Source organism: Alosa pseudoharengus, unplaced genomic scaffold, assembly GCF_046254945.1.
Source record: "Alosa pseudoharengus isolate Yale_2024_CS ecotype anadromous, Long Island Sound unplaced genomic scaffold, YU_APseudo_1.1 YU_APseudo_1.1_scf_1, whole genome shotgun sequence".
Lineage (NCBI taxonomy): Eukaryota > Metazoa > Chordata > Actinopteri > Clupeiformes > Clupeidae > Alosa > Alosa pseudoharengus.
In genome coordinates, this window is record NW_027468564.1 from 5,218,340 (window position 1) to 5,231,992 (window position 13,653).

Sequence of the window (13,653 nt, forward strand, 5' to 3'; positions counted from 1 at the left end):
CATGATGATTCATTCATAAAATATCAACATCCCATGTTGCTTTTTTCTACCATTGGCCCAAGTAGTGAAAACAATTGTTGGTATTATATTAATATTCGGGCATGTTTAAAATATGATGGTCAAAAGTGGGCCAGAGGTGGCAATCCGATATCTGGAAATCTGATCTCACTATGGGTTTGTGTTCACAATTTGGTCCCCCTCACTTTCAAAATATCTCCTGCGCCCCTGGAAGGCCCATTCAAGTGAATGGAGCATCCTGCAGCACTCCGAAGAGCCATTTAGTTCATCATGAGCACAAGGCTCCAAAAGGATTCAGCACACCAAAGACAGCAACCAAGGCTACACTGCATTAACCATAAAGTGCTTTGTTAGTACACACAAATTCTAATCACACCTCACAGTGGTCACCTTAATACATTGAGCATTGAGCTCCGCCCACTAGCTACGAGAACCCAAGCAATGGCCACTTAAATTTGAGAACAAGTAAAGTGCGTGAGTGCTACTATAAAGTGCGTGAGTGCTACTATGATGATCAGCTATCCAAATTGCACATGCCCACTGGCACTTTCCCCTGTCCCCCCGTAATATTGCACACTGCCCCAAACACAACAATTTATTTCAATGGTAAAAGATTAATGACCGGAAGCGCTTGACATTAACCCTATAAGTTCATAGGCATGGTATCAATGAATGATAAAAACATACATAAGTTTCATACATGAGAAAACAGTGGCTGGATGTCCAAACAAAGTAAACAAGACCTAAAAAGACAAAACATACACTTATTAATTTATCCACATAACACACACACTCATTCACCTTACTGATGATATACATTGAAAGAACTCACGAGAGACGGGGTTCATTCACAAAAGGCTTCTAATAACCTCGTGTGAACAGACACACACAGACGCCGGAGCGCACCGAAGCCAGTGCACACGTATGACGGGGCGCACGGGACCTGGGGTCCATTGCACAAAACTAGGATAAGGGATTAAGCCGGGATATCTTGGTTATCCTGGCTCAATTTATCCGTGATCCAGTTGCACAAACGCGGGATAGGGGGCAGCAGGATATGTTATGGTATAAGTTACCATGGCGATTTATTCTGTGGAGCTAGCCTGCTCCAGACCAGGCTAAGTTCCAGGATCTATTTAATCTCATCCCTTATCTCAGTCAGCAGTCACCACAAACGGAAACCAATAGTTATTCCACTGCCCACTACACATTGTCATCATATATACCTAGACCCACGGTCATTATTTAAATGTTTGTGATCATTAATTAACTTTGCCCATAGACCCCGCCACTGATCACAGATTCACTGATTCACCATGGCAACAAGAGCAGCTTCATTGCTTCTTCTACGGTGTGAAGTAGGTAGCGATAGCCTTTTCACAACAGCAACAAACAGCAACACCTCTGTTTAGGAGAATATTGCAACTAGTTCCGCGACCACCACGTGCGAAATAGACCTCTCCAGAATATATCCCGCCTCCTAGCTTCCGTATCCATCCAACTTCCGGGCGTGGATTGTCTATGGGAAATAACATGGCGTTTTGAAAGATCGTACCTGTCAAACTCTGTAGGTGACAAAGTAGAAAAAGCTGCTGGGCAGATTGGCTTACACACTTCTGCCATCTAGTTTCCACTGGATTTTTTGATTTTCGGTGCCGTTTAAGAAATATAGTCTATAGTATATTACTTAAACGGCACCGACAATCAAAAAATCCAGTGGAAACTATATGGCAGAAGTGTGTAGGCCAATCTGCCCACCAGCTTTTTCAACTTCGCTACCTACAGATGTTTTACCGGTATGATATTTCGAAACGCCATGTTATTTCTCATAGACAATCCACGCCCGGAAGTTGGATGGATACGGAAGTTACAGAGGCGGGACTTATTCTGGAGAGGTCAATTGTTAGGCACTCCCGTGACGTCACATTGTCGCATGACAGGTCGGGAATGGCAAGTATGTTATGGATGGTTATGGATGGATTTAGCAGACGCCTTTGTCCAAAGCGACATATAAATACAAAACAACATAATAATATTTAAAAATGAACAGGGAACAGATTAAAATCTAGGTCAAATATAGTAAGGAGAATAGTTGTAGTACACAATAATATCAATTCAATCAATAGCCTAATAAAAAAAGCAATGTAAAAAAGGGGAAAGGCAATAATAAAACAATAATGTCAATTCAATCAATAATATAAAAACAATAACATGCTAAGACTACATTAAGGAGAATATCAATAATAAACAATAATGTCAAATTAATTAACAGCCCAATTAAAATAAAACAACATTATATAAACCATAACACATAAGCGCTTAAACAACTAAGTATATGTTGAATAGGAATGTCTTTAGACCCCTCTTAAACGACCCAAAACTACCACAGGAACGGAGAGCACTGGGCAGTTCATTCCACCAACATGGAACCACTGAAGAAAAGAGTCTGGAATAAGACCCAGTTTTTATGACTGGTCGACACAACATACGCTCACCAGAAGACCGCAGTGGGCGGTTGGGGATGTAAGGCTTGATTATTGAATTAAAATAACTAGGAGCAGATCTAGTTAGTGTCCTATAGGCCAAAGTGAGAGATTTAAATTTAATTCTGGCTACTATAGGGAGCCAATGGAGAGTAACTAGGAGAGGAGTTACATGTGTCCTCTTTGGCTGATTGAAGACCAGGCGTGCTCCAGCATTTTGAATCAGCTGTAATGATCTTGTTACACAAGCGGGTAAGCCAGCTAATAGTGAATTACAATAGTCCAGCTTAGAGATGACCATGGTCTGAACAAGAAGTTGTGTGGAATCTTGTGTCAGATAAGGTCTGATCTTCCTAATGTTGTAAAGCATAAACCGGCATGATTTTGCAATAGAAGCTATATGCTCAGAGAAGTTAAGTCGGTCATCAATTACAACGCCCAAGTTTCGTGCCGATCTAGTTGGGGTCAGTGAAGTTGAGTCAAGCTGGATGTTAATCTGTTGGGGAATAGCTGTTTTAGCTGGAAACACCAAAAACTCTGTTTTTGAGAGATTAAGCTGAAGGTGCCGATCTTTCATCCAGGCTGAAATATCCTTAAGGCATGCAGAAATCCGGTGGGAAACACTAGAGTCATCAGGTGGGAAAGACAGGTAAAGTTGAGTGTCGTCTGCATAACAGTGATAGTCAAATCCATGGGAGCGAATGGTATCACCTAAGGAAGTGGTGTAAATAGAGAAAAGCAAGGGTCCTAATACTGATCCCTGAGGCACACCTGTGGTGAGGGCATGAGACTTAGATACCTGTCCCTGCCAAGACACGTTGAAAGAACGCCCTTTAAGGTAAGATTCAAACCAGTCAAGAGCTTTTCCAGAAATTCCCAGTTCAGATAGTATAGATAGGAGAATGTCATGGTTAACAGTATCAAAGGCTGCAGATAAATCTAGTAGAATTAATACTGATGACTGAGCAGAGGACTTAGCTACTCTCAATGCTTCAGTCACAGACAGAAGAGCAGTTTCAGTAGAATGACCACTCTTGAAACCAGACTGCATAGGGTCTAGTAGATTATTCTGATGAAGAAAGTCACAAACTTGCTTGAAGACCACTTTCTCCAAAACCTTTGACAAGAAAGGAAGAAGGGAGACAGGTCTGTAGTTCTTCACCTCAGTTGGATTAAGTGTACTTTTCTTTAGCAGAGGTGTAACCCTAGCCTGTTTAAAAGAATAAGGAACTATTCCAGAACTGAGAGAAGCATTAAATACATGTGTGACTGCTGGTAGAACAGCGGGTGAGATAGACTGTAGAAGAGTGGACGGGACAGGATCTAATGGGCATGTTGTTGGACGACATCGCTGAAGCAATTGAGAGACTGCTTCCTCATCAAGAGGAGAGAAAGAGTCAAATGATGGGGTCATACTAACACAAGGCAAAGCCCTCCTTATAGGAGCATCAAACTGAGCACTTATTTTAGCAACTTTTTCAGTGAAAAATGTTGCAAAGTCATTTGCTGACAGTGAAGTAGTTGATGGTGGTGGTGGAGGATTGAGGAGAGATTTGAAAGTAGAAAAAAGTTGTCTACTGTCAGTGGCGCTCTCAATCTTGCTTTGATAGAATGCCTTTTTTGCAAGTGTAACAGTGGATGAAAAGGATGACAGCAAAGACTGGTAGTTACTAAGATCATTTCCATCTTTGGATTTACGCCATTTCCTCTCAGCAGCTCTAAGTTCCTTTCGTACTGAGACTATACTGTTCGTCAGCCATGGATGGCGAGGTTTAGAACGAGTAGGTCTTGAGGAAAGAGGACATGCTGCATTCAGACAAGATGCCAGTGTAGAGCAGAGAGTCTTTGTAGCGTCATTAACCTCAAGTGTCAAGAATGAGCTAGGAGTAAGTATGTAAAAGTTAATTAATGATCACAAACATTTAAATAATGACCGCGTCTTAATTCTGCTTTTGTGCAACGGACCCCTGGTATAACAACGGGCTACACATAGAATAAGGATGAGTCTTTGCAAGGCCAAAGTCTAACAGTTAATTAGGTAATCAGGCTAACAAATACCTACTTTGGCTAGGCCATCCGCCCAAGCACACGGCAGCAATTACAGTATACAAACACCCTGTAACACCAGCACAGTCTGTTGAAAAACATTGGATATTAATATTCTCAGCGCGCAGAGCAGGGGGACCGTCTCAGTGCTTTGTTGGTTATACGCACCTGGCCGTGAGAGCGAGAGAGAGTTCCCAGCGGATATCGAGATTCGTTCTAGTTACACGCCCATTCTACAACATAGATCATAATAAAAATCTGCATATATAAAAAAACACTGCATATCTCAAGGCTCACACCAAAACCACACTCTTTAAGGGAAGCATACCTACCGGCGTTAAACCCAGAGACACTTCCGTGATTCAATTACTGGTGACTGCACACAAACCCTTCAACATACGGAACGTCAGCACACTGGCCACCAACACTCATCTGTAATCTACAAAAACGAACAGACTTATAAGTGCCATAACCCATGATGAGGCAGCTAATGCTGGCCTAGTACAACAGCGTGCCAAACAATTCAAACTTACCGCGGTTCCACTCCGCTCCGTTTCCCTGGCTAAGCAGCTGACTGAAAACACAAGAACCCGCCCCTATGGACACCTCAGCCTTGCTACTCGCTGCTGGGTCCTAAAGTCCCACTGGCTACAATCGCTACAGTGGATTTATGCTATTCTTGCTGTATATATATTGTACAATAATATAGTTTATTATCAAAGTGAAATGGTTGCTTTCAAAATTTACCGGCGTTAGTTAAAGCACAATTAGGAAATTTCGCTTTTGGGATGAATGGGAGTCGATGGGAGCCGTAAATCTGTGACTAGCGGTGACCAAAGAATATTTTGTCGGATAGCCACCACCAGCACAGCTATGTTACGCCACTGCATAAACGATAAACCTTGGGATGCCATGAACTCTTACTATGTGAGTGTTTAGTGCCAGCTTGCTGATACATTTTAAGCCCACTATCCACAACTTTCCAGAGACTTTTTAGTTCTTAATATGAGGATATAACTCAGCAGCTGACAAGGATTTTCGACAGCACTAGCTTTTACGTCCTGACATCTTTCAGCCAAGAGTAGCAACACAATCTTTCTGAATGAAAGCGCCTAGGTTCTCGCTGTTAGCACTAGCTTTTAGCTTCTGTCAATGAGTAACTTTATTCTGATCATCATAAAAACCGCCCGTCCCGCTTTGATGGGGGACTAACGTATTTACTTATTTCATGGCGCATTGCAAGACCGTGCATATGGAATGTCAATATCAATATATGTTTTTACATTTAATCTTTTATTTACTTACTTCACATTTTATTGATTTATTTAACTTTTTATGTATTTATTTAATATTTTATTTATTTATTCCATATTTAATTTATTTAATCTTATATTTATTTATTTAATATTTAATTTATTTATTTAATTTTGTCACAAATATCATTGCATACTAATGTAATAATGTACTAATGTAAGAAACACATTTGACAAAACAGGTTTTCCTGATAAAGATTTTCAGAAATATTGTTCAAGTAGGATTAGAGAATAATTTAGATTACATGATGCCGTGTTTGGTTCCAAAATGATATATCTCCATTTTAAAAACATTAAAAAGTCATGTATTTTAGTGTATTTCAGGTAATATCAGTCAAGTTGTGTTGTTTTGATTGAGTCAATCAAATAACAGTATCCAATTACAGTTCTAATGAAATTATTTGGCGAACAAAATAAAAAAAGCGATTTTTGAAAATTCATATTATACTGACCAAGCACAACACATAAGACCAGATTTTGCATATCTTTTTTACACATGTCACTATAAGAGTTATGGGTCCATGCCTGAACCTCTTGACTTCAGCAGTGGACCGGTCCCATCAGGATTAAAGTGAGTTTAGACATACTCTCTCTCATACACACACATGGAAAACATAAATAGCTGGAACACAGTTACCTCCATGGAACAGACCATATAAACATGCATACAGCAGAGACCATTCCCTAAACGCTGGTAATGTGACTTCTGTGTGTGAGTGAAGCATTAATGTGTGTGCGTGTAAGAGGGGGTGTATATGACATTAAGTAATTTGTGTTGAGTTCATATCTTGTGTCTCTTTTTGTTTGCAGACCAGAGACACATAGACCTCCATCTCCAGTGCCCAGCGGTGTGTCCATGAAGAGTGATAAGTCCATGCCTGAACCTCTTCAATTCAGCAGTGAACAAGTCCCATCAGGACTAAAGTGAGTTTAGACAGATATTAAGTCATGCAAGGAGATACGCACACACACACATAACTGAAACACAATTGCTACAACGCTATGGAACAGACCATAGACACATGCATACAAATAGATGGTTGTCTGTGTGTGTACACTTTGTTTCTACAGTTTTCTATTCTATGATTAAAGGGATTTGTCCATAGCAAATTAAAATGTGTTCGTTAATTTTCTGCTCCAAATTTGTGACTGTTGCTCCCAGAATGCAATGCATAAACTACACACTCTACAGGGAACATTCTTTCAAAAAAACACAGTACATTTGCCCCTCTTTTGACAGATATTTCTTGCACTGTCTCTGGCAATTTTAGCCCTGGGCACATCCTCATTGTTTTGTTCTGCAGACAGAGAGAGAGAGAGAAAGAGAGAGAGAGAGAGAGAGAGAGAGAGAGAGAGAGAAAGGACATTCATTTTATTGTCTTATTCCATGTCTCTGCAGTGAGCTCAGTACTGATCTGACTGAGGATCAGTCCAGGTGTGGAGTGTGTGAGCAGCTACTGAGGGACCCAGTCATCACCACTTGTGGACACAGTTTCTGCAGGCAGTGCATCAGCAGCTACTGGGAGCAGCCTGGACTACCAGGAGACCAAGCTTGTCCCCAGTGTGGAAAGACATGCAGAACCCAACCTCATCTACAGCCTCCTCTGGATGAACACACAGATATGAGCACACAGGATGAACACACAGGCCTGATCAACAGCAGAAGACACCAGCACACTGAACATACACCAGGCAGAAAGAGGGAACTAGGTGAGTAGACATTTTGGCTTTTTAGACATTTTAGTGATTGTGGGCCATATCTTGACAGTCTAAAACGCATGGTCACTGGGGAAAAGCTGATTTAAATTTAGTGGGGTGTCCTGTCCACATTGGGAGTGTTTTCGTTATCAAACGTCGGGCGGATGGCGCAACAAGGCTTTCCTAGGTTTCTTTAACAGTTATGGGTGTGTTTTGGGTGTAACATCATTTAAATAGATGAAAATGACATCCGTCATTCCCTTTAACAGCGCAACTTCAAAGAATGCATCTGCATTTTAATAGTCAGCGGAAGAATTCGAAGAAATCTGCTTGCGAGACCGTATGAACAGTTATTCCACTAAAACCATGCTTTACTAAAACCTAGCATAGTATAGCCTACACACATTTGCACTCGTCTATTAACTGATCTCATTGGCAAAGTCAAACTAACTTCACCGTGGTGTCAGTCAACGTTAAAACAGTTATACACAGTTAATTACTTTCACTATTGACTGACAATGGGTTACAATTGAAAACATAGCCTGGAAAAAACAACACTTACCCCAATAATGTTCGAATGACTGAATAAAAAAAACGTTTATCCTGCAGAAGAGTTGTTTACATCTTGTGACAGGGCGTCTTCAGCTGTGCTTCATATTTGCCTCTCCGTCATTACCAATTTGCAAATGATGGTGAATAACTACTCATTGTGAGATGTATTTCGTAATATTTTTATTCTAATTATGTTTCCCATTGTAATGGTGTAATTTGCAATGTTTTGCATGGATGTGCGCTGGTGCACGTTCATGGATGATATAGGATGGTGCCTTGTGCACCTGCCCATATCACTGTAGATAATGCGCTTTTAAAATAACATATTCTCAACCACTCAAAGTAGACATTAACTGGGAGACCACACTGCAGCGAAATGTTCAATAATAATAAGTTTTATTTTAACATTAAAAAGATAAAGTCAGTATAGTGTATGAAAAAGGATAGTGTAATGCAAAGTATGTCTAGGGGTGATCAAACAAAAGTGTAAAACGCAACGTCGGTGTGAGGAGCGACGGGCTGAGGCTCTCCCCAGCGGAGCAGCCACGGAGTGACCAGGAACCAGGAACCAGAGCGTCAGAGCGAGAGCAGAGAGCGTCCATTACCCATGAGGTCTCCTTTATAGGGCCACCCATTAGTCCCAGCACCAATGGGCACACTCCATGATCTGCAGATTAGTAACAAGGCAGCTCCTTTATAGGGCCACCCATTAGTCCCAGCACCAATGGGCACACTCCATGATCTGCAGATTAGTAACAAGGCAGCTCCTTTATAGGGCCACCCATTACTCCCAGCACCAATGGGCACACTCCATGATCTGCAGATTGGTAACAAGGCAGCACAGACAACAGGGGCAGAGGGCCAACAGGCATTAGAAAAGGTGTAATACTGGGAATGACCAGCAGGGCCTTAACAATATGAATAACTCGCCATGGACTTCTGATCAGGTTTCTCTTGGTCAGTGGCGTAATGCGTTTTAGGTAGTGTAAGATAGCGATTTTTAGACAACGCGCTAGACCACTCCTTACGTTGTTAATTTCCACACCCCTTGGTGCATTGTTTAAAAAAGAGAATGTGCAAAATGCGAAAATAAACTTATAACGAGTTAAAAGAATATAATGAGTTTTCTGCCAGTGCAAAAATAGGGCTCTGTATCTGTTTTTCTGAGAATTAATGTTAATAAACAGAATAATTACATTTATTTCAAATTATTTATAATTATTTACAGTCCTATTAGAGTGACTTAATACTCATGAATAGTTTCAGTATTTTTTAAAATATATTTTCCAAGACAGACACAAATAGATAAAACATGTTGATGTATCAAGTTGGAATACCTGTTGGTGTATTGGGTACTTTTAGGACTCTTATTAAATTGAACATTCACCCTCCATTTTCTCACTGAAATGTAATATTATGAAATCGCTGCTCTCTCCCTTGGAATGTTCGTACCCAGACATTTCAATGCAAAATAGGTGACATTACTAACTGTAATGTGTAACTAAAGTGCCCGACTGAGGATGTCCTGAAATATCGCCTCTCATGATAACTCATGGAATGCGTCTCATCCAATCAGAAATGAATAAATAGTTCAACCGGACCTAACTGTCTTTATTGACTTGTCATTTGTAAACAGATGAGGACCTGAGGAGAGTTCTAGAGAATCACAAAGCCAGTCTGAAGAGGAGGTTTGAGAACATATCTGAAGGCATCATCAAACCAGGAGCTGAGATACTCCTCAATAAGATCTACACAGAGCTCTACATCACAGGGGGAGAGAGTGAAGGGGTGAATAAGGAACATGAGGTTTGGCAGGTAGAGTCAGCATCCAGATCTCAAAACACAGAAGACACACCAATCAACTGCAATGACATCTTCAAGCCCTTAGCTGGACAGGAGAAGCACATCAGAACTGTGATGACCAAAGGTGTTGCTGGCATTGGAAAAACAGTCTCAGTGCAAAAGTTCATTCTTGATTGGACAGATGGGGTAGCAAATCAGGATGTAGATTTTATGTTTCCCCTTCCTTTCCGTGAGCTGAATTTAGCCAGGGGGGATCAGTACAGTCTTCATAAGCTCCTGCTGGACTTCCACCCTGAGCTGAAGGAGCTGAATGATGGTGAAGGATACAAAGACTGTCAGGTTGTGTTCATCTTTGATGGTTTGGATGAGAGTCGGTTGACTCTGGATCTTGAACAGAACAGTAATTTGTCTGATGTGAAACAAACATCATCAGTGGATGTTCTGATGACGAGCCTCATTCAGGGAACTCTGCTTCCCTCTGCACTCATCTGGATAACCTCACGACCAGCAGCAGCCAGTCAGATTCCTGCTCAGTACATTGACCAGGTGACAGAAGTACGAGGATTCAATGACCCACAGAAGGAAGAATACTTCAGGAAGAGAATCAGTGATGAGAGTCAGGCCAACAGAATCATCTCACACATTCAGAAATCCAGGAGTCTCCACATCATGTGCCACATTCCAGTCTTCTGTTGGATTGCAGCCACTGTACTTCAACAGATGCTGGAAAAGAAAAACATCAAAGACATTCCCAAAACACTGACTGAGATGTTCATACAATTCTTGCTGATCCAGACATCTCGAAAGGACCAGAAATATCAAGAAGGACAAGAAAAAGATAAGAAGAGGCTCTTGGGATCACAGAAAAAAATACTACTGAAGCTGGCAGAACTGGCTTTCAAGAATCTAGAGAATGGCAACCTCATGTTTTACGAGGAAGACCTGAGAGAGTCTGGCATTGATGTCAGTGAAGCCTCGGTGTACTCTGGCATGTGCACTGAGATCTTCAAGACAGAATCTTTGTTCCACCAGAAGAAGGTCTACTGCTTTGTGCATCTGAGTGTCCAGGAGTTTCTGGCAGCTGTGTTTGTGTTTCACTCATATTTAGCTAAGAACCTTGAGGCATTGAAATCCCTCATCAGTGATGAGCGTAGAGATGAACTCAATCCATTAAATTTATCTTCTCTTCAATCAGTACTAGGACTAAAAGACAATTTACATGTTTTACTTAAGAGTGCAGTTGATAAGGCTTTGGAGAGCCAGAACGGACACCTGGATCTCTTCCTTCGCTTCCTCGTGGGTATTTCTGTGAAGAGCAATCACAGACATCTTCAAGGTCTACTGAGCAAAACACACAACAGCTCTGATAGTATAAAGGAAACATGTCAGTACATGAAGGAGCTCAACAGGGAAGGTCTCTCTCCTGAACGATGCATCAATCTTTTCCACTGCTTGCTTGAAATGAATGATGATTCCATGCACAAAGAAATTCAGACATACTTGTCATCTCCAAAGAACATCAAACATGAGTTGTCTCCTGCCCACTGTTCAGCACTGGCCCACATACTTCTGATGTCTGAGGAGGTGCTGGATGAGTTTGACCTGAAGAAATACAACACATCAGATGAGGGACGCAGGAGACTGCTCCCAGCTGTGAGGTGCTGCAGAAAGGCATGGTGAGTTTCTGATGGAGAGACTGTGTTAACTATAGCGACTAAATATAATGTTGCAGTCACTGCTGCCAACTGCTGATGTAGCCCGACAGTACAAAACATTAAGATACCTCAATTCAAAAGTAAAGGTTATCCTATCCACCCTATGATGGTTGACCAGCTGAAGGTATGTTTTCGCAAGAGTTTATCTAGCTTACCCAGCTTACGATGGTAATTAACTGGTTTTGCTTATCGTACCATCTCAAGCTGGTAATTTGAAGTATAGTATATATAAGTATAAGTATATATACTCTTTTGATCCCGTGAGGGAAATTTGGTCTCTGCATTTATCCCAATCCGTGAATTAGTGAAACACACTCAGCACACAGTGAACACACAGTGAGGTGAAGCACACACTACTCCCGGCACAGTGAGCTGCCTGCATCAACAGGGGCGCTCGGGGAGCAGTGAGGGGTTGGGTGCCTTGCTCAAGGGCACTTCAGCCGTGCCTACTGGTCAGGGTTCAAACCGGCAACCCTCCGGTTACAGGTCCGAAGTGCTAATCAGTAGGCCACGGCTGCTCCCCGGCTGCCCACATTATTGGTCTGTAAATTGTCTGACATTTGTGTCAGTCAATATTTGTCATGAGATATCTTTGAATTTGTAGTACCATGGCTATGTGTTTTGTGCATACTATAGTTAGCTAAGTTATGCTAGCTCTCGTTGGTATTTCCAGAGAATGTCTAATAAGAACTTTCACTCTCGGGAAACTTCCTTCCTCTGGTTCCATGTGGGGGCGATTGCGGGCGAGTGCAGAATGAATGGATGTCTATGGAGCTATACCCCTCAAAATCCTCTTTACTCGGGATTTACATTTTTGTCTAGTAATCTGAATGTTGCATTCGAAAGGGGAGGCAAAGAAAATATATACTGCTGAATATTATATTTTTTAAAGTCGCTTATAAAGCCTTTCAAAAATGTCAATGACATCATTCATAAGCAGAACGCTAACGTGTTATGGGCAACGATGACCCAACCTGTAAGAAATCAAGGAAAGGATATTCAAATATTCATTAGTTTAACTTTTGTCCTATAATCCATATTGAACTTGCAGAAATTACAATACAATCTGTGATTTGTCAACGACAATCAGGTTTTCACCTGACAAATTTAGCCGTCTAGCTCCATAGACCTCCATTCATTTTGCACTCGCCCATGATCACCCCCAGTGGAACTCTGGTGAAACTGCAACCAAATTCGGTACAATGGGGCTTAATAGGGATTGAACAGGCTCTCCGAAGATGGGCTCTGGTATTCCGAAGGCTAATTACTAGCAATCCTTTTGTGTTGAAGCTGTGTCGTTAGCAGAATTAGCTAATTGTGTTGTATTGCATATGTAATGTTATGTGAAATGCATATGTATCTTTTTCTGTATTCTTGTACAGTTGTATCATGTAAATAATGATGTGTTAGAAGAAGCATTGTTGTAAATGTCAGTAAACTCAAGAAGTCAACTCTTTTTTATTTATTGGAAAGCTTCTGACTAACACACAGTGTTTACAAGGACACTTTTATTCCAATCAGATGTTATCTAGCGGTCTAGTTCTACCTGCTAATAACACAGTACGAGGGCAGCATAGTGTGTATGTGTGTGTGTAGGGATAGTGTGTATGTGAATGATCGGTGTAGCATACTGTCATTATAGGGGAATACTATCTCTTGAGTATGTTGATTTAATGGGCCTCTGTTTAAACAGTATCCCTTCCATTTATCCATCTCTGTAATATTGTATCTTTTCTCATGTTGTTATGCAGGCTTGCTGAATGCAAACTCTCAGAGAACTCCTGGAAAATTGTGACTACTGTTCTACAGTCACCAAACTCCCTGATAGAGCTGGACCTAAGTCACAATGACCTGAGAGATTCTGGAGTTCAGCTTCTCTCTATGGGACTGTTTAGTCCCCACTGCAAACTGCAGACATTAAGGTTGGTGTAAGGCAATGCATTTACTGATATTTATTTGTATTTGTTTGTTTACTTAATTTTTATAGTTAGCGATACACTACAGTGACAGGTAAATTAAAAATAT

General features: G+C 41.1%; 1 protein-coding gene across 1 annotated transcript in view; it reads left to right on the forward strand.

Annotated features, from left to right (window-relative positions):
- The window catches only part of LOC143135698 (NLR family CARD domain-containing protein 3-like), a 219,438-nt gene that overhangs the window by 181,640 nt on the left and 24,145 nt on the right, over window positions 1-13,653 (forward strand). The window contains exons 2-4 of the mRNA XM_076296147.1: window positions 6,671-6,784; window positions 7,260-7,570; window positions 9,747-11,589. Of these exons, the coding sequence (XP_076152262.1) occupies window positions 6,717-6,784; window positions 7,260-7,570; window positions 9,747-11,589 (2,222 nt within the window). The 5' untranslated portion in view covers window positions 6,671-6,716. The remainder of the gene's footprint in view (window positions 1-6,670; window positions 6,785-7,259; window positions 7,571-9,746; window positions 11,590-13,653) is intronic.